At 53.8% G+C, this 20,762-nt stretch overlaps 1 protein-coding gene across 1 annotated transcript in view; it reads left to right on the top strand.

Annotated features, from left to right (window-relative positions):
- The window catches only part of LOC133339102 (RNA binding protein fox-1 homolog 3-like), a 36,147-nt gene extending 15,427 nt beyond the window's left edge, over positions 1–20,720 (top strand). The window contains exons 2-3 of the mRNA XM_061547221.1: positions 17,539–17,820; positions 20,178–20,720. Of these exons, the coding sequence (XP_061403205.1) occupies positions 17,539–17,820; positions 20,178–20,396 (501 nt within the window). The 3' untranslated portion in view covers positions 20,397–20,720. The remainder of the gene's footprint in view (positions 1–17,538; positions 17,821–20,177) is intronic.
- The last annotated feature ends 42 nt before the right edge of the window (positions 20,721–20,762 follow it).

Here is a 20,762-nt window from a genome sequence, read left to right as displayed (position 1 = left end):
ATCTCGCATTAATCCCCATTCATTCATTTCGTTCGTCATAATTTACCATAAAATTTATAATAATTATCATTGTACGACTATAACTCATTCACCCCCACTCATTAAAGCCATCATCACATACCGTCAGATTAATCATGATTATAATTATATTGCTATCACTCATTAACCCCCATTTATTCATTCCGTTCATAATTTTTTGTCATAATAATTATCATACTGCTATAACTCGTAAACCCCATTCATTTATTCCATCTGTTCATCGTCATTTACTGTCAGATTAATAATAATTCTCATCATGTTGCTATAACTCATTAACCCCATTAATTTATTCGATCTGTTCATCTTCATCATTCACCGATATCACGCATCGAAGATTTGCCACCCATCGCTTCCTCTCATCTATTTAATCCCCTGCTCATCTCCACCACGACATTGACGTGTTATACCCTTGTCAATGCTGTGTAAAGCGCCTTGGATAAGGCGCTGTATAAATCCGTTTAAGATGAGATGAGGTCGGCTTTAAAAGCCTTGAGTGAGTTCCTGGTGCGGCCGTGCCGAACGTGAGCATTGACGGGGAGACAAAGATGGCCGGGCTGGCGAGGTTGTGCTGGCCACCCACCCCTTGGTGTCCCACAGTGCCGGCCTTCATCGGTGCTCTCCTACAGCACTTGCTGCCCCAACAGCCTGTTAAGATCTAGATTTGAAGTTTTCGTGACTTCTGGGATCCATACTCTTGTGGTTCTTTCGGTAAAGTCACGTAGGTAGTAAAATAAAATAAATAAAATCACGACGTTTCGGGCACAGCAAGAAACAATTGCTCAAGTGGGCAAAAGGGGCTGCCGTAACAAGAGACCATATTGGCAAGAGAGAGGGGGGGGGCAGGAGCCAGGGAGGAGAGAGAGAGAGGGGGGTGTGGGGTAGGGGAGCACTGCCAAGCGAGGCGCTACTCGAAGTCTGTTAAGAGGGGGGGTGGGGGGGGGGAGAATTTTTGTCTTTGCGAGCGGTGGCACAGCGGTTAGCGCAGTCCACTGCGGCTGGCGATCCCCCGGCGTGAGTTCCCGGGGTCGATTTCTGTCTCGCCGCTCGGCAGTCGCCCTCCCCTACGTGGACTCAACGTGAAATGGCTCCCTGGTGCGGTGTGGTGGTGGTTGTCACAGCAGTTAACATCTATCCGTGGCAGTGCTGGCCACCGCACCCACCGCACCTATCGTGTGCCACGTTGCCGGCCTTCATAGGCTGCTGCTGGCTACGACTAACGGCCACTTGCCCCCAACCGTCTGTTAGAGGCTACACGGGGGACCTTTTTCTTTGTGTGCAGCTGTTCATGCCACAAATCTTTGCGGCAGAGACCCGAGGTTCTATTCCTGCCCGCGGCCACTGGCACCCAGTGACAGCGGTCCTGGGCATCCCCCCGAGGTTGACTCGGCCTCAAATGAGTTACCTGGTGCGGATGTGGTGCTTAGTAGAACGTCGCGACGGGGGAGATTCAGACTCGTACAACAACAACCGCCATTCGCCACTAAGTGGCGGTGACGTCACCACGACGCTTGTGCCAGGCCATGTGCACCTTGAGGCCACGTGAAGTGTCGAACGCCCGCTGGCAGGAGACGCGCAGAGACCCGCAGACACGCACAGAGACCCACAGACTCGCGCAGAGACCCACAGACTCGCGCAGAGACCCACAGGCTCGCCCAGAGACTCACAGGCTCGCGCAGAGACCCACAGACTCACACAGAGATCCACAGACTCGCACAGAGACCCACAGGCTCGGGCAGAGACTCACAGGCTCGCGCAGAGACCCACAGACTCACACAGAGACCCACAGACTCGCACAGAGACCCACAGCTTCGCACAGAGACCCACGGACTCGCGTAGAGACCCACAGACTCGCACAGAGACCCACAGACTCGCGTAGAGACCCACAGACTCGCACAGAGAGACCTCCCCCGTCCTGACTTCTCTTTGTCTTCCCAATACAACGATGCCCCATTCATTTCCATCCACCAGCTACGGTCCAGGCCAATCCCAGCCCCCCCCCCCCTTGTTCTACCGTCATTAAAACTGCACCACCACTTAAGCAATAACCCAATTTAAATCATTAGCATCCTCCATACAATTTTCTAATGGCTGTAGAGCGCCTCGCAGGATCTCTCTGGGTTCCTGTGCGTCTCTGTGCGAGTCCATTGGTGTCTTCTGTGTGAGTCTGTGGGTCTCTGTGCGTGTCTGTGGGTCTCTGTGTGAGTCTGTGGGTCTTTGTGCGTGTCTGTGGGTCTCCGTGCGAGTCTGTGGGTCTCTGCGTGAGTCTGTGGGTCTCTGCACGTCTATAGGTCTGTGTGAGTCTGCATCGAGATCGCTTAAGATAGACATGCACAGAGACTCACAAACACGCACAGAAACCCACAGACATGCACAGAGACCCACAGACACGCACAGAGACTCACAAACACGCACAGAAACCCACAGACACGCACAGAGACCCACAGACACGCACAGAGACCCACAGACACGCACAGAGACCCACAGACACGCACAGAGACCCACAGACACGCACAGAGACCCACAGACACGCACAGAGACCCACAGACACGCACAGAGACCCACAGACACGCACAGAGACCCACAGACACGCACAGAGACCCACAGACACGCACAGAGACCCACAGACACGCACAGAGACCCACAGACACGCACAGAGACCCACAGACACGCACAGAGACCCACAGAGACCCACAGACACGCACAGAGACCCACAGACACGCACAGAGACCCACAGACACGCACAGAGACCCACAGACACGCACAGAGACCCACAGACACGCACAGAGACCCACAGACACGCACAGAGACCCACAGACACGCACAGAGACCCACAGACACGCACAGAGACCCACAGACACGCACAGAGACCCACAGACACGCACAGAGACCCACAGACACGCACAGAGACCCACAGACACGCACAGAGACCCACAGACACGCACAGAGACCCACAGAGACCCACAGACACGCACAGAGACCCACAGACACGCACAGAGACCCACAGACACGCACAGAGACCCACAGACACGCACAGAGACCCACAGACACGCACAGAGACCCACAGACACGCACAGAGACCCACAGACACGCACAGAGACCCACATACACGCACAGAGACCCACAGACACGCACAGAGACCCACAGACTTAAATAGACCGGTACACACACGCAGAGACCCACAGAATCACACGGACGAGTGGACCTAGGCGAGGCCCGGGACCGGTTCAGATAATCGCCGCTGATGTTGTTCGTGGGCGGGAATTGGACTTGGGTTACCGGGTTCATAGCGCAGAATGCTAACCACTGCGCCACTCACTCACACGCCAATCCACACACCCACCCACCCTCTCATCTACCCACCCATCCCCTCGCCAATCTAACCACCCACTCTTCCACCCTCCCACCCATCCACCCACCCATCCACACACCCATCCACATACCCACCCACCAATCCACAGACCTACCCACCAATCCATCCACCCACTAACAAATCCACCCACCCACTCACCTACTCGCCAAACTAATCATCCACTCACCCACCTACTCACCCACCTACTCATCCACCTGCTCATCCACTCACTCACCTACTCACCCACCCACTCACCCACATACTCACCCACCCCCTCAAACATTGTCTCACCCACACATTTACCCACTCCACAATCCACTCATCCACTGACCAATCTATCCATCCACTCACCAATCCACCCAACAATCCACCCATCAATCCACCCACCCTTTCACTCACCTACTCGCCCACTCACCTACCCACCCACTCTACCATCCACCCACTCTACCATCCACCCACACTCCCATCCACCCTCTCACCCACCCACCCACTCACCCACCCACCCTCTTACCCAATATCTCACCTCTCACCCACCCTCTTACCCACTCATTCTCTCACTCATCCATCCATCCACTCACCCATCTACCCACTCACCCACTCTCTCACCAACGTACTTACCCATCCACCCACTCCCCAATCCACCCTCGAACCTACCTACTTACCCATTCGCCTATCCACCCATTCTCACATCCACCTACTCACTCACTCACCCACCCATTGTCTCACCCACCTATCCACCCTCTCACCCACCTACTGACGCACTCACCTACTCACCAACGTACTCACCCACCTACTCACCCACCTACTCACCCACCGACTCGCCCACCTACTCACCGACTCGCTCATCTACTCACGCACTCACCCACCTACTCACCCACTCACCCACTCACCTACATACTCACCCACATACTCACCCACCACTCACCCACTCTCTCACCCACTGTCCCACCCACCCATTCACCCACGCCACAATCCACTCATCCACTGATCAAGCTACCCATCCACTCACAAATCCACACGCCAATCCACCCACCCACTCACCAATCCACCCACCCACTGACCCACCTACTCACCCACTCACCCACCCACCCATTCTCCCATCCACCCTCACCCACCCTTTCACCCACCCTTTCATCCACCTATCCACCCATTCAGCCATACATCCACCCACTCACCCATACAATACATCCACTCGCCCATGCACCCACTCACTCATCCACCCTCTTACCCACTCATTCTCTCACTCACTCATCCACCCACTCACCCATCCACCACCCACTCACCCACTCACCCATCCACCCATCCAACCACTCACCCATTGACCAACCCACCCACACACACCCACACACACACACCCACACACACACCCACACACACACACTCACCCACTTATCCAACCACCCACTTATCCACCCACCCACTTATCCACCCACCCACTTATCCACCCACCCACTTACCCACCCACACACCCACCCACCCGCTTACCTACTCGCTCACCCACTCACCCAGCGACTCACCCACCCACTCAACCACCCACTCACCCACCCACTCACCCACCCACTCACCCACCCACTCACCCACCGACCCACTCACCCACCCACCCACCCACTCACTCACCCACCCACCCACCCACTCACCCACCCACTTACCCACCCACTCACCCACCCACTTACCCACCCACTTACCCACCCACTTACCCATCTCTCCCCCTCACTCACCCACCCCTCCCCCTCACTCAGCCATCTACTCACCCACCCACTCTCTCACCTATCCACCCACTCACCTATCCACGCGCTCACCCACCCCTCCCCCTCACTCGCTCACCCACGCACTCACCCACCCCTCCCCCTCACTGCACATTCCACTCCTGAGGCATTTCCGTAGCACGCTTGATTGTTAGCAGATGCCCCTCTGCATGCAGAGGCGACCACGAGGCCCGAGGTCGCTGTTTCTCGCGCGCACGGGCTGTGGTCCATGAGCCCCATGAGGTGTCTCGAGTGAGTGCGGGGGGGAGCGGTGGCGCTGTGGTTAGCGCTACCGCATTGCGTCACCACCATTTGTAAAAGAAGAGCTTCACTGCTCATCGGATTTTTTTCCCAGTATAAATACAGACCTAAGTTCGATTCCAACGTGTCAGCCGACAACTCACACAGTGATAGCGATTCGGGGCCGTCCATAAATGACGTCACGCACCTGGGGGGGGGGGGGGGGGGTCGGACAGCGATGTGTGAATATCGGGGGGGGGGGGGGGGGTTGAGAAATGTGACGTCACATCAAAATGCGGAACCTTAAATAAATATAGACAACACGTTCTACTTAACTAAATAGACTTTTTAATTAATGTTTTCTTCTACAACATCAGAGTGCAGCGCCACATTAAATACGCACTACAATGACAATACTTTAAAGCGATTTAAAGCATGTTTTATTTTTTGGGGGGATGGGGGGGGCAGAGCTTTGTGACGTCATTTGAGGGGGGTCTGACTTTTTGTGACGCCGTGTGATGAGGGGGGGGGGGTCAAAATTCGTCCAAAATCGCGTGACGTCATTTATGGACGGCCCCTTATCTGAACTGGCCCTGTGCCTCCCCTAAGTCACCTCGGCCTCAAATGAGTACCTGTAGCTGTGTGTGTGTAGTAAACATTGCCACTGGGAGAGACAAAGGCGGCCGGGCATGGTGCTTGCCTCCCGCCCCCTCGTGTGCCATTGTGCCGGCGTTCATAGGTGCTCTCTAACTGCACTTGCCCCAACAGTCTGTTAAGGCTACACGGGGGATATTTGTCTTGGTATTAAAGATCAGCACTTGGGGAGAGACAAAGGCGGCCGGGCGTGGTGGTGCTGGCCACCCATTCCATTGGGTAACAGTGCCGGCCTTCATAGGGTGCTGCTGCTGCTACTCGCTAACAAACAGCACTTGCCCCAGCCGGGGATATTTTGTCTTTATCTTGTGTGGTGTGGTAAATTGAGGCTAACCCCCCACTCCCCCCCCACTCCTCCCCCCACTCCTCCCCCCCCCAATTCCTCTCCCCCCCACTCCTCCCCCCCCCCCAATTCCTCCCCCCCCCACTCCACTCCCCCCCCCACTCCTCTCCACTCCCCCCCCACCCACTCCTCCCCCCCCCCCACTCCTCTCCCCCCTCCCAATCCTTTCCCCTCTCCCACTCCCCCCTCACTCCTCTCCCCCACTCTCCCCACCCACTCCCCCCCCCCACCCACTCCTCCCCCCCACTCCCTCCCCCACTCCTCCCCCCCTCCCACTCCTCTCCCCCTCCCACTCCTCCCCCCCCACTCCCCCCCCACTCCCCCCCCCACTCCTCCCCCCCCCCACTCCTCACCACTCCCCCCCCACCCACTCCTCCCCCCCACTCCTCCCCCCCTCCCACTCCTCCCCCCCTCCCACTCCTCTCCCCCCACTCCTCTCCCCACTCCCCCCCCCCCACTCCCCCCCCACTCCCCCCCCCACTCCTCCCCCCCCCCACTCCTCTCCCCACTCCCCCCCCACTCCCCTATCTCCTATGAAGGCCGGCATTGTGCCCCCCCCCTCTCTTGCGCCACAGCGCCGGCCTTCGTAGGAGCCCACTAAACAGCACTTGCCCCAACAATCTGTTACAGGCGACACGGGGGGAATCTTTGGTGTTCAGTTAGCGTGATGTATTCATGATGATTGACTCACGCGGAGACCCACAGACTCATGCGGAGACCCACAGACTCACGAAGAGACCCACAGACTCACGCAGAGACCCGCAGACTCACACGGAGACCCGCAGACTCATGCGGAGACCCACAGACTCACGCAGAGACCCACAGACTCGCGCAGAGACCCGCAGACTCACGCGGAGACCCGCAGACTCGCACAGAGACCCACAGACTCACGCGGAGACCTACAGACTCACGCGGAGATCCACAGACACGCGGAGACCCACAGACTCGCGCAGAGACCCACAGATTCGCACAGAGACTCATAGACTCACACAGATTGACCCTTGCCCTCGCATCGGGCCTCGATGCGGGAGAGCTGTGTGCCGGTGCATTGGGGCCTTCCCCTGCGTGTGGGGGTGGGGCTAGGGAATTCGCTTCGAGCAGATGGAAGATGGGAAACAGATGTGACCCACAGAGTGGTGTGTGGTGTGTGTGGGTTGGGGTTAGTGTGTGGGGTGTGGGTGTGGTGTGAGGGTGTGTGTAGAAAGTGTGGTGTGTGTGTGTGTGGTGTGTGTGGGGTGTTAGTGGTGTGTGGTGTGTGTGCGTGTGTGGTGTGTGTGTGGGTGAGTGGTGTGAGTTGGGGAGAGTGGTGTGTTTGTGGTGTGAGTGTAGTGTGGTGAGTGTGTTGGTGTGTGTGTGTGAGTGTGGTGTGTGGGGTGTGAGTGTGGTGTGTGTGTGTGAGTGTAGGTGGTGTGTGGGGTGTATGTGGCGCATGTGTGCGAGTGTGGTGTGTGTGAGTGTGTGGTGCGTGGGGAGCAGTAGTGTAGCGGTTAGCTCGCTGCGCTACAAACCTGGAGACCCGGGTTCGATTCCCGCTCACGGCCGGCACCAGCGACGATTGTTTGAACTGGTTTTGGGCCTCTCCCTAGATTGACTCAGCCTAAAATAAGTACCTTCTGCGGTGCGTAAAAACATAGCGACTAGGGAGACAAAGGCGGCCGGGCGTGGTGCTGGCCACCCACCCCCTCGTGTGCCACAGTGTTGGCCTTCGTATGTGCTCGCTAACAGCACTTGCCCGAACAGTCTGTTAAGGCTATACAGAGGATCTTTGTGTGGTGTGTGGGTGGTGTGTGTGTGTGCGTGCGCGCATGTATTTGTGTACATGTGTAAACATCGCCACTGGGGAGACAAAGGCGGCCGGGCGTGATGCTGGCCACCCACCCCCGTGTGCCACAGTGCCGGTTGCCTTCATAGGTGGCGCTGCTGCTCGCTTCTAACAGCCACCTTTGCCTTGGATTTCGCGAGCGGTGGCGCAGCGGTTAGCGCACCGTGTGCACTGTGCCTGCAACCGTTCGGTGACCCTGCGGTGGCTGTGGAGCGTTGGGAGCGGCCCTCCCCTAGGTCAACTCGGCCTCAAAATGAGTAGCCCGTGCGGTAGCTAGGAGACTTTACTTCCCTCACCTGGTATGCCGTATGGGTTCGATCCCGACCCCCCCCCCCCCCCAGATGCCTGCTGTATAATCTGTGTCTCTCCCTCTCTCGATCTCCCCGTGGTCGCGTGGATTTTTCTGCGGGTGCTCTGTTTTAACATCCTCCACGTTTAGAAATCCACGTCGCCACGCGCTCTCTGCCCGCTGCTATAAATGTCCACATGGTGATGACGATGAGCCGTCACTTGGCCGGGTCGCTATCATTTCTGATACCCGGGGTCACTTCTGAATAAATAGCGACACATAGTTCAGTGGGGTAAAATAATTAATACACCGGGAGTGGTGATGCTGGCCAATCCCCACACACCATCAGTGCTCGCTACTCAGGGCACTTGCCCCCAAAAGTTTGTTAAAGCTACACGGGGCATCTTTGTATATTTGGGGAGCGGTGGTGTAGTAGCGGTCAGCGCTGCTGCGCTATGAACCCAGCAGAGACTCCTGTTCGATTCTCACTCTCAACATCCAGTGATAGCGGTTATCTGAGCCGTTCCTGGGCCTCCACTTGGTCGATTTGGCCTTAAATGAGTACCTGGGTGCGGCGTGTGTGTGGTGAAGATCTCCACCAGGCGTGGTGGTTTTGGCCACCATGCCGGCCTTCATAGGGTGCGAGATGTTAACTACCTCGCCTGGTATACAGGAGGTCGGGGTTTCGATCCCGACCCTGACGATGCCTGCTGCTGTATGTTTAGAGTTTCCATGTTAACTACCTTGCCCGGTATATAGGAGGTCGTGGGTTCGATCCTGACCCTGACGATGCCTGCTGCTGTATGTTTGCAGTTTGCGTGTCTCTCTTTCTCTCTCCCCATGGTTTTGCCTCTACGTTTTCCGGGTTTTTTTCGTCCACGTTTAGAATCGACATGCGTTAAATTTATTTTTAATTATTTTGCGACTATGTCCACGTGGACATGGGCCACTTTTGTGGAGCTGCTATCATTTGTGATGGTCATAGGTCATACACTTGGTAAAAAACACATTCCTGCGGAGGGAGCTGGTAGGAACGTTGGGTTGCTCGGTCAACGGCCAGGGTCAACGGCGGCGTGGTGTATTCTGCAAATATGCCCGACTGTGAGGGCGGGCACAAGCTGGCGTGAGTAGGTTAAACGTTGAGTTTTATAAGGGCACCACGGGGTGACCAGCCCCTCCCCACCCAGCCCCACCCTCCCCACCCAGCCCCTCCCCTCTTCACCCAGCTCCACCCCTCCCATTTTTGGATGCACGACGGACGGACACAATAATCCCCTGTGGGCTGGTGGAACCAGGTGGTTCCTACCAGTAAACATAGTTTAGTATGGGTCTCGAAGAGTATAAGTCTCTGTGGGTGTATGAGGGTCTCTATTCTAGTATATGGGCCTCTGGATATCTGTGGGTCTCCGAGTATGAATCTCTATGGGTCTCTGTGGGTCTCTATGAGTCTGTAGAAATACACGTTTTAGAGTCGTTTGGCGACTGCGATAAATGTTTCCATGCGATGGTGATATCGGTTGATACTTGGTTGAGTTGCTATCATTTGTGATAATCAGGGTCGCTTCTTTAAAATAAGTGAATATCTCAGTGTGCTTTGTCTGGTAGAATGGGGATGGTTTAGTGTCGTATTTGTTTGTGTTTGTGTGATTTGTTTACCTATCTTGTAATTTGCACTATCATCGTTATTTTATTATTGTTTGTTATTGTAACGTTACTACCCCACGCCTCTACTGGACAGTTGTGAAAAAGAGTTTTATAGCTCATAGGATTCCTCCTGCAGTGTAAATAAATACAGGAACTCCTCGTCTTAGGAACAAGTTAGGTTCCAGAGGTCTGATCATAAGTCGATTTGTTCATAAGTCCAACTTTACTCCTGTCAATTCTAAACATGTTGTGCATTATGTACACTAAACATGGGTATGGCTTTTAAAGTTGTATATTCTCCTGTCGATGTAGATGCCACTGGCACTTCATGTTCTGCAGATGCCACTGGCACTTCATGTTCTGCAGATGTAGATGCCACTGGTTCTTCATGTTCTGCAGATGTCGATGCCACTGGCACTTCATGTTCTGCAGATGTAGATGTCACTGGTTCTTCATCTTCTGCAGATGTTTATGTCACTGGTTCTTCACGTTCTGCAGATGTCGATGCCACTGGCTCTTCATGTTCTACGTATGTAGATGCCACTGGTTCTTCATGTTCTGCAGATGTCGATGCCACTGGCTATTCACGTCCTGCAGATGTAGATGCCACTGGTTCTTCATGTTCTACAGATGTAGATGCCACTGGTCTCTCATGTTCTGCATATGTAGATGCCACTGGTTCTTCACGTTCTGCGTATGTAGATGCCACAGGTTCCTCATGTTCTGCAGACGTCGATGCCACTGGTTCTTCATGTTCTACAGATGTACATGCCACAGATTCCTCATGTTCTACAGATGTAGATGACACTGGTTCCTCATGCTCTGCATATGTAGATGCTGCTGGTTCCTCATGTTCTGTAGATGTAGATACCACTGGTTCATCACATTCTGCATATGTAGATGCCACTGGTTCTTCACGGTCTGTAGATGTTAGATGCCACTGGTTCTTCATGTTCTGCAGATGTAGATGCCACCACCGCCATCTTTTGCGCGGCAATTGAACTTACAACACTCAGGTCCTGACAGGCAACCGGACATTACAGACAGGTTTTTCGTATCTCTGAAATTTCATGAGTCAAATGTTGATAAGTAGAGGAGTCCCCATATTCTGATTCTTATACGAGCAGCATTTGTCCCCAACTGTCTGTTGTTACAGGCTATACGGGGGCGGTCCCGTTTTTTTTTGTGTGTTTCTCTTGTTGCTGGCCGTTAACGCTGTGGTGGTTGAGAGTTACCCTCATGGGCCCGCTCGCAAGCGCCCAATGGCCAGATGGAGCTCCGGACTGATGCAAAAGGGGGCCTTGTTGAGCCCTTTCCACCTTTTGATTATGATAACCGCTAGACCACAGATAGAGAAGTGAGTTCAACACTGCCCATAGACTCAACACTACACAGACGCAATACTACCCATAGACTCAACACTGCTCATATATTCAATACTGCCCATAGACTCAACACTACACCTCAGATTAGCACAATTGGCTGTGTACGGTGCGAAAACATGTCAACATACGTACGTAGTGTATACTAGTGTTGTGTATAATAGTGTAGTGTATAGCGTAGTGTATATTAGTGTAGTGTATAGCATAGTGTATATTAGTGTAGTGTATTATAGATTAGTGTATACCGTAGTGTATAACAGTGCAGTGTATCGTGTAGTGTATAATAGTGTCGTGTATTATCATCGTCATCACGATCCATGGGGCAGATAGCCCGTAGTAGGTGTCCCACTACTGCGTGTTTAGTTTTTTGTTGTTTCCACTTTCCTCTCTCTGTCATGTAGTGCCAATATACTCAAGTAGTGTCCACATCTTTCTGGCACCAATCTCCTGATGTCATTGTCTTGCCATTACTCTGTTAGCAGGTCTCCCTCTTTCTGGTTCCTTCCATTTTTTTTACATGGAAAAGTATAGCAGAAGGCAAATCCTCTGAATTTCGTGACGTTGATTGTAAATGAGGCAGGAAAACGTGGAGGACCCTGTAGAAACCACCCACATGACCACCACGGGTAGAGAGACACAAAAACTCTAAATATAGAACAGGCATCGTCGGGATCGGGTTCGAATCTCCCATATACCAAGCGAGGTAATTAACATCTCCTTGCTGCCGTGGCACAGTTAACTGAATCCCCTCTCCACCGCTCAGAGCTCTTCTAGATACAGCGAAAAGCCACTCTTGAATGGCCACGTGGGATGTTCGAGTGCTCGCTGCAGAGGAGAGAGGCTGCCAGTTCTCTTTCGGGAGCTGGACGAGTACATCCTGGACCTCTGTCGAATATGGGAGGTCCGGTGGACTGATACTGGCTCCAGTCACCATGGAGGGATGGACAGTCCTCTACCTGGGCCGGCAAAACTGCCAAACTACACGGAGTGGCTCTTCTTGTGAACGAAATAATGAAGGGTGCATGGGAGCATGGTGGTGAGGTGAGGAAAGTTGTAAGCCTCAGGCTACGGTGGGCTCGCCTCCCCATCAACAGGAGGCGAGAAATGATGGTGGTGGTTACTTATGACCCCACTGAAGATGAACATCAGTGGAGGGATGCAGGCAAGGCTGATGAGTCGGTTGCCTTCTATGACCTCCTATCACAGGTGCGAGCTAAAGTAGCCCCTCAGGATAGAGTAATCCTGTTGGGTGACTTTAATCCCTGAGTGAGTCGTGATGCAGGCTGCTGGGTTGGAGTGACTAGAAGTCATAGGCCAGATCAGCTCAATAATAACAGTAGGGGACTGCTAGACTTCTGTATAGCTCATGGGCTTGTAATCACCAACACGCTGTTCCATCATCGGCGCATCCACACAACGGCATGGATGCACGCCGGGTCCAAGCAAGGACTATATCGTGATGGACCATGCAAGCCCATGTCCTTGACACCAGGACCTACCATGGACCTGATCTGCTCACTGACCACTGGCTTGTCATCTGTAATAGGTGCCTGCAATTCTTCCACTCCGGTGGTGGATGTCCATCTAGGACCCCGTTTAAACCCATTGTGGCCTGGTCTCAACTAGCTGATGGTGAAGGTTACAAGTGAGAATTTCATCATCACCTGCAGCTGGAATTTGCATTGTCCCCCTCCCCTCCTGATGCCGAGATAATTGTGGGTGAGGTTTAGGACTCTAGCTTATGCAGCTGCAATGGTTTCTATGGGTACACAGTCCAAACCTCTCCAGCGACCCTAGCTGATCGAGGAGGTTTTCCGCCTGGCAGAGAAAAAACGACAGGCCAACTCTCACCATCTACAGCATCCAATGTCAGAGAAGGAGGAGGCTTACCGCAGCCTTCGCTCAGAGGTTCAGAGAGCTGTGCGGTGCTGCAAGGGTGAGTGGTGGTCGTGGGTTTCTGAGGAGATGGAATCTGCCTCAGTAGCCCATGATCACGAATTTCTCTTCAATTCCATCAAAACATTTACTTGCAGCGCCACACATATTACCATCCTTAAGGGAAAGAATGTTGAGCTGATCTCCGACCCTCAGGAACAGGTTTCCAGGTTTTCTGAACATATCTGAGATCTTTGGGGATGGAAAATCCAGAAAAAATTATGGGGCAAAGTGGGGATGACTGTTCAGGCTGCGGTACCTCAAATATTCGAAGTAGTTACTCCCTGTCAGTCGCTGGCTGAAGTGCCATCTGTTGAGGAAGTACAGAAGGCGATCCAGAGTCTGAGACCAGAAAAGCGCCGGCCAGAGCTGAAGGATGCCCTGGTGGTCCCCATCTTCAAGAAGGGGGACTGCACACACTGAAGTAACTACAGGGGCATCTGCCTCCTCAGTGTGCTGGGAAAGGTCCTGGCAAGGATTTTTCAACATTGCCTTGCCAGGCACGTGGAGGAGATGCTTGCGGAGACCCAATATGTTTCCAGTCCAGGGAGGTCCTGCACAGATGCCATATTTTGTCCGTTTGCTAAAGCAGAGGTGTAGGAAATTCCTACAGGACCTACATCTGTTTTATTGACATGGTCAAGGCCGATGATACCATCAATAGGCCTAGGCTCTGGGTTCTTTTTGGTATCGGAGTCCCTGATACGCTGCACACAATCATTTAGGACCTTCATGATGGTGGACAGGCCAAGGTAAAGCTGCATGGCTGGGAGTCAGAGCCATTCTCTGTTCACTTTAGGGTGTGACAGGGATGTCCTCTGGCTCCTACATTATTTAACATATTTTTCGACCAAATAGTTCAAGAAGCCTTCCATGGCTGTATCGGAGGAATCTCCATCTGGTACAGATACATTGGGAGGCGGATCGATGCCCGACTGCAGTCGAGGGATGGCCAACCATGTTAGGTATACTGATGATCTGGTGATTGCTGCTCACTCAGAGGAGGAGTTGGAGGTGTTGCTGCTCTATCTGGAGTGTGCCACTAAGAGGTGGAGCCTTACCATCAGCCCCACCAAAACGAAGTACCTGCCTCCACCCCCTTAACTCCGCATTGTTGATGGGGCAGTTTTGGAGAAATTGGAGAGTTTTGCAAGCCGGGCAGTATGCTTATGACCAGCTCCAGATTGACAGCAGAGGTCTCACTGAATCAGTCGAGCAGCATTATCTTTTCATCAGCTGGGTTGAAGCTAACCTGGTCTGTCGCTCCACATGAAGCTTCGGTCTTCTCGGCCATGGTCATGACCTCCGTTCTCTATGCTTGCGGAACGTAGACCCTGCTAATGGAACACCTTCGCCAGTTGGCCTGCCCACGATCCTTCCTGGGTTTAACCAAGCTGGATTGTGTAAGAAGCTCGCAAATCTTTGAAAGATCTGGACACAGTCCCATCAGTAAGCTCCTCCGTCAGACAAGGCTGCGTTGGCTGGGTCATATAGCCCGCATGCCCACCCACCACATGGCTAAACAGCTTTTGTTCGGCTGGATAGAGGGGGCTAAACGGGCGCGGTACGGGCTGGAGAAGAGATGGAGTGATGTGGTACAGGAGGACGTGGAGCTGAGTGGACTTGCCGATGACCGGCACCAGCGGTGTCAAGATCGGCCTCTATGGAGGCTCGTGAATGACGCTACTGGAGTAGTCGCCCTCCAACAACAACAACGGAGGGCAGAGGAGCGATGCTCACAACAACGAGTGGAGTGCTGTGCGACTAAACCACAGCAATTAGGCACGGTAAAGGGCACAGGTGGTGCATCGGCGAGCCATCTCAGTCACCCAACTCCTTGGCACCTGCTGGGTCTGCCCCTTGACCTCCTGCCAGCTGGCGTTCGATACTTCACGTGGCCATAACGTGTACATAGCCTGGCACAAGTGCCGTGGTGACGTCACCGCCACTTAGTGGCGAATGGCGGTTGTTGTTGTTGCGGCTATGGGGGGTAGGGCGAGGGGGGAGGTGCGGGGGAGGGGCTGTGGGGGGATAGTGGGAGGGGCTGTGGTGGTTGGCGCCGTCTGCGGGGGATTGGGGGGAGGGGCCGCGGGCTGCCGAATTCTCTGAATAAGTAAAAGGGGCCATGGGCTGATCGAGTTACACGTGGGGCAGTCGGTGAGTGACTGGGTGTGGTGGTGGTGGTTGTTGTGATGGTGGTTGTGGTGGCGTTGATGGTTGTGGTGGTGGTGGTAACAGCTTTAACGATTGTGGTAGTTGTAGTGGTGGCGGTCGTGTTTGGGAGCGGTGGTGCAGCGATGACGATTATTTGAGCCGGTCCTGGGCCTCCCCTAGGTCGACTCGGCCTAAAATGAGTACCTGGTGCAGTGTGTATAGTAAACATCAACACTGGGGGAGACAAAGACGGCCGGGCGTGGTGCTGGCCACCCACGCCCTCGTGTGCCACAGTGCCGGCCTTCAAAGCTGCATCTACTCGCTAACGGCACTTGCCCCCAGCAGTCTGTTAAAGGCTACACGGGGGAGCTTTGTCTTTGTGGCAGTGGAGCTGTTAGCGCTGTGTTACAAACCCAGCGACCCGAGTTCGATTCCCGCTCACGGCCACCAACGCCAGTGACGATTATCTGAACTGGTCCTGGGCCTCTCCTAGGTCGACTCAGCCTCAATAGAGTGCCTGGGTGCGGTGAGTTGTCCCCTCTTGCTCCGTGCCGGCCTTCATCGGGAGCACCACGGTGGCTTAGGGAGATGTTAACTCCATCGCCTGGTATGCAGGAGGGATCGTGGATTCGATCCTGACCCTGGCGATGCCTGCTGTTCTAATGGAGTTTGCGTGTCTCTCTGCCCGTGTTGGTCGCATTTTGCTCTCTCCGTCCGTATTCAGAATCAACGTCACTGTGCGTTCAGAGTACTTTGCCCGCTGCTATAGATTTGCACGTGATGTGAAGCCACTTTCGTTGAGCTATCCTTTGTGATGGCCAGGTCGCTTCAGGAAAGGAACTACATAGCTCAGTGGAGTCCTTACACCTGGCCACAAATAAGTAATATTTAAAAATACTTTTTTTTAAACTCGCTTTAATGAAATGTACCCTACTCTTAATGGCAGAACTCCACGACTCCGGGAAGTGGCCGCAAGGCTTGCCATAGCGTAAGGTACCATGGTGATTTACAGCCAACGTGAGTTGAGCGTGGACAGTTAGACCCAAGCCGAAACATAACATTTAAAATGAATGTTTAAAAATACTTTTTTTATTTTTTTGATAGAATATAGTTTTGTCATCAGTATGACATAAGTATACCAAGTTTGCAATCGATACCACATTGGGAAGTGGGTTAAAATTGAGTTACACGATTTGAGGATACGACAACAACGACAACAACAGACAGAGTGGGTTAAATAAAAGCGTGTAATAATAATAGTGTAGTAGGTGCTGCTACTTGCTACTAACAGCACTTGCCCCGACAGTCTGTTAGAGGTTATACGGGGGATCTTTGTCTTTGTGGTAGTGTAGCTGTTAGCGCGCTGCACTATGAACCCGGCGACCTGAGTTAGAGTCCCCACTCAGTTGAACATCTGAGAACGTTCGAACCATGTCCTGGGCCTCTTCCCCTAGGTCGACTCAGCCTCAAATGAGTACCTGGAGTGGCGATGTTTACTACACGTACAGCACCAGGTACACATTTGAGGCTGAGTCGTCCTAGGCGAGGCCCAGGACCCGTTCGAATATTCGCTATCACTGTGTCTATTGGTGGCCGTGAGCTCAAACCCCTACGCTAATGCAGAGACCCATAGCCCCACGCATAGCCCCATAGACTCACACAGAGACCCATACACTCGTACAGAGACCCATAAACTCACACAGAGACCCATAGCCCCACGCATAGCCCCATAGACTCACACAGAGTCCCATAGACTCGTACAGAGACCCATAAACTCACGGACGTCATCGCAGCGATGCACCAACCCTACTCCTGATGCAAATCTTTAGTTTCATTAACCACCTCTCTAATCACTAGCCCCGTGTCTCCACCCCCCCCCTTGTGTCAACCCCTCTCCCTCCCAATCTCCCCTCCTCTCACCCTCCCCTCCCACGTGTATCAGGCGGAGGGCGCTGTGCCCCGGACCATGGATGAGTCCCCGGGGGATTCTGGTGGCGGTGGCGGCGGCGGTGTGGTGGCTGTGGCACCCCCCCCGACACCCCCACCCCTGCCTCCTCCCCCCCCACCCCCCGCCAGCCCCTCCCCCACGGGGGCCCCCACCCCTCCGTCGTCCACCACCTCCTCCACCTCGTGCTCCTCCTCGTCGTCCGCCACTCCCAAGAGGCTCCACGTCTCCAATATCCCCTTCCGCTACCGTGAGCACGACCTGCGGGCCCTCTTCACGGTGAGCTAGGCACAGCTCACACGCTCACCAACACGCTCACCAACACACTCGCTCACCAACACACTCGCTCACCAACACACTCACCAACACACTCACCAACACACTCAGTCACTCACCAACACACTCGCTCACCAACACCAACACACTCACCAACACACTCACCAACACACTCAGCAACACACTCACCAGCGCACTCACCAACGCACTCGCCAACACACTCGCTCACCAACACACTCACTCACCAACACACTGGCTCAGCAACACACTCACCAAGACACTCACTCACCAGCACACTCAGCAACAGACTCAACAACACACTCGCACACCAACACACTCGCTCACCAACACACTCGCTCACCAACACACTCGCTCACCAACACACTCGCTCACCAACACACTCGCTCACCAACACACTCGCTCACCAACACACCAACACACACACCAACACACTCACCAACACACTCACCAACACACTCACCAACGCACTCACCAACGCACTCAGCAACGCACTCACCAACGCACTCACTAACACACTCGCTCACCAACACACTCACTCACCAACACACTCGCTCACCAACACACTGACTCAGCAACACACTCACCAACACACTCACTCACCAGCACACTCAGCAACAGACTCAACAACACACTTGTACACCAACACACTCACTCACCAACACACTCACTCACCAACACACTCAGCAACACACTCAGCAACACACTCAGCAACACACTCAGCAATACGCTCAGCAACACGCTCACCAACACACTCAGCAACACACTCACAAACAGACTCACAAACAGACTCGTCAACACGCTCACTCACCTTCACACTCACTCACCTATTCACTCACCTACTCACTCACCAACACACTCACCTACTCACTCACCAACACACTCACCAACACACTCACCAACGCACTCACCCACTCACCTACTCACTCGCTCACCTACTCACTCACCAACACACCCACCCACTCACTCACCTATCCCAACCACCCAGTCACTCGCCCATCCTCCCACTCACGCATCCGCCCACTCACCCACTCACTCACTCAACCATTTACCAACACACTCACCAACACACTCATCCACTCACTCACAACACACCCACCCACTCACCCACCCACCTGCTCACCCATCCACTCACTTACCCACTCGCCCACCCATCAACCCACTCACGCAACCACTCACAAACACACTCACAGACTCACTCACCAACACACTCACCCACTTACCCACTCACGTATCCGTCCACTCACTCACCCACCCTCTCGCTCACCCGCTCTCTCACCCGCTAACCCACTCATTCACTCACCAACAGTCACCAACTCACTCACTCACCCACACTCACTCACTCACCCACCCACACACCCACTCCCTCCCTCACTCACCAACACTCACCAACTCACTCACCAACTCACTCACTCAACTACCCACTCATCCACTCACTCACATACTCACTTATCCACCCATTCACTCACCCACCCACTCACCCATCCACCCACCCACTCACCCACCCACCCACTTACTCACCTACCCACCCACCCACTTACTCACCTACCCACCCACCCACTTACTCACCTACCCAACCACCCAGTCACTCACCCACCCTCCCACTCACCCCCTCATTCACTCACCCACCCACTCACTAACCACTCACCCACCCACCTATTCACTCACTTACCCGCCCACCCACTCACTCTCCCACCCATCCATCCACCCACCCACCCACTCACTCACCCAATCACTCACCCACTCACTCACCCACTCACTCACTCACCCACACTCACTCACTCACTCCCTCACTCACCAACACTCACCAACTCACTCACCAACTCACTCACTCAACTACCCACTCATCCACTCACTCACTTATCCACCCATTCACTCACCCACCCACTCACCCATCCACCCACCCACCCACTTACTCACCTACCCACCCACCCACCCACTTACTCACCTACCCAACCACCCAGTCACTCACCAACCCTCCCACTCACTCACCCCCTCATTCACTCACCCACCCACTCACTAACCACTCACCCACCCACCTATTCACTCACTTACCCACCCACCCACTCTCCCACCCATCCATCCACCCACTCACCCACTCACTCACCCAATCACTCACTCACCCACTCACTCACCCACTCAGCCCACTCAGCCACTCACACACCCACTCACTCACTCACCCACCCACCCACCCACATATTCACGCACCCACCCACTCATTCACACACCCACCCACTCATTCACACACCCACCCACTCAAACACCTCAACCAACCATCCACTTACCCACTCGCCCAACTACCCACTCACTCTGTGTCGTGATCTCTGTGTTGTCTCTGCCAGCGCTTCGGAGCGATCGTTGATGTGGAGATCATATTCAATGAACGAGGCTCCAAGGTACACAACCCCCAACAACAACCACACAGCCACACACCCACACAACCGCACAGCCACAAAGCCACACAGCTGTACAGCCGCACAGCCACACAGCCACATACCCATACAGTTTTTGGTGCAGTGTTGAATCTGTGGCCAGTGTTGAGTCTATGGTTCAGTGTTTAGTCTATGGGTAGTGTTTATTCTAAGGTGCAGTGTTTAGTCTATGGGTAGTGTTGATTCTATGGTGCAGTGTTTAGTCTATGGGAAGTGTTGAGTTTGGTGCAGTGTTGAGTCTATAGACAGTGTTGAGTCTGGTGCATTGTTCAGTCGATTGTGCAGTGTTAAGTCTATTGTACAGTGTTAAGTATATGGGCAGTGTTGTCTCTGGTCAATGTTGAGTGGAAGGACAGTGATGAGTCAGTGGTGCAGTGCTGAATCTGGTGCATTGTTCAGTCTATGGTGCATTGTTGAAACTATGGTGCAGTGTTGAGTACGGGCAGTGTTGACTCTATGTGCAGTGTTGAGTCTATGGGTTGTGTTGAGTCTAGG

This window comes from Lethenteron reissneri, unplaced genomic scaffold (assembly GCF_015708825.2).
Source record: "Lethenteron reissneri isolate LAM-NWPU_2019-01 unplaced genomic scaffold, ASM1570882v1 scaffold_1640, whole genome shotgun sequence".
NCBI classification, from domain to species: Eukaryota; Metazoa; Chordata; class Hyperoartia; order Petromyzontiformes; family Petromyzontidae; genus Lethenteron; species Lethenteron reissneri.
The sequence above is the reverse complement of the archived record's forward strand: the minus strand, read 5'-3'. Positions and strand labels throughout refer to the sequence as shown.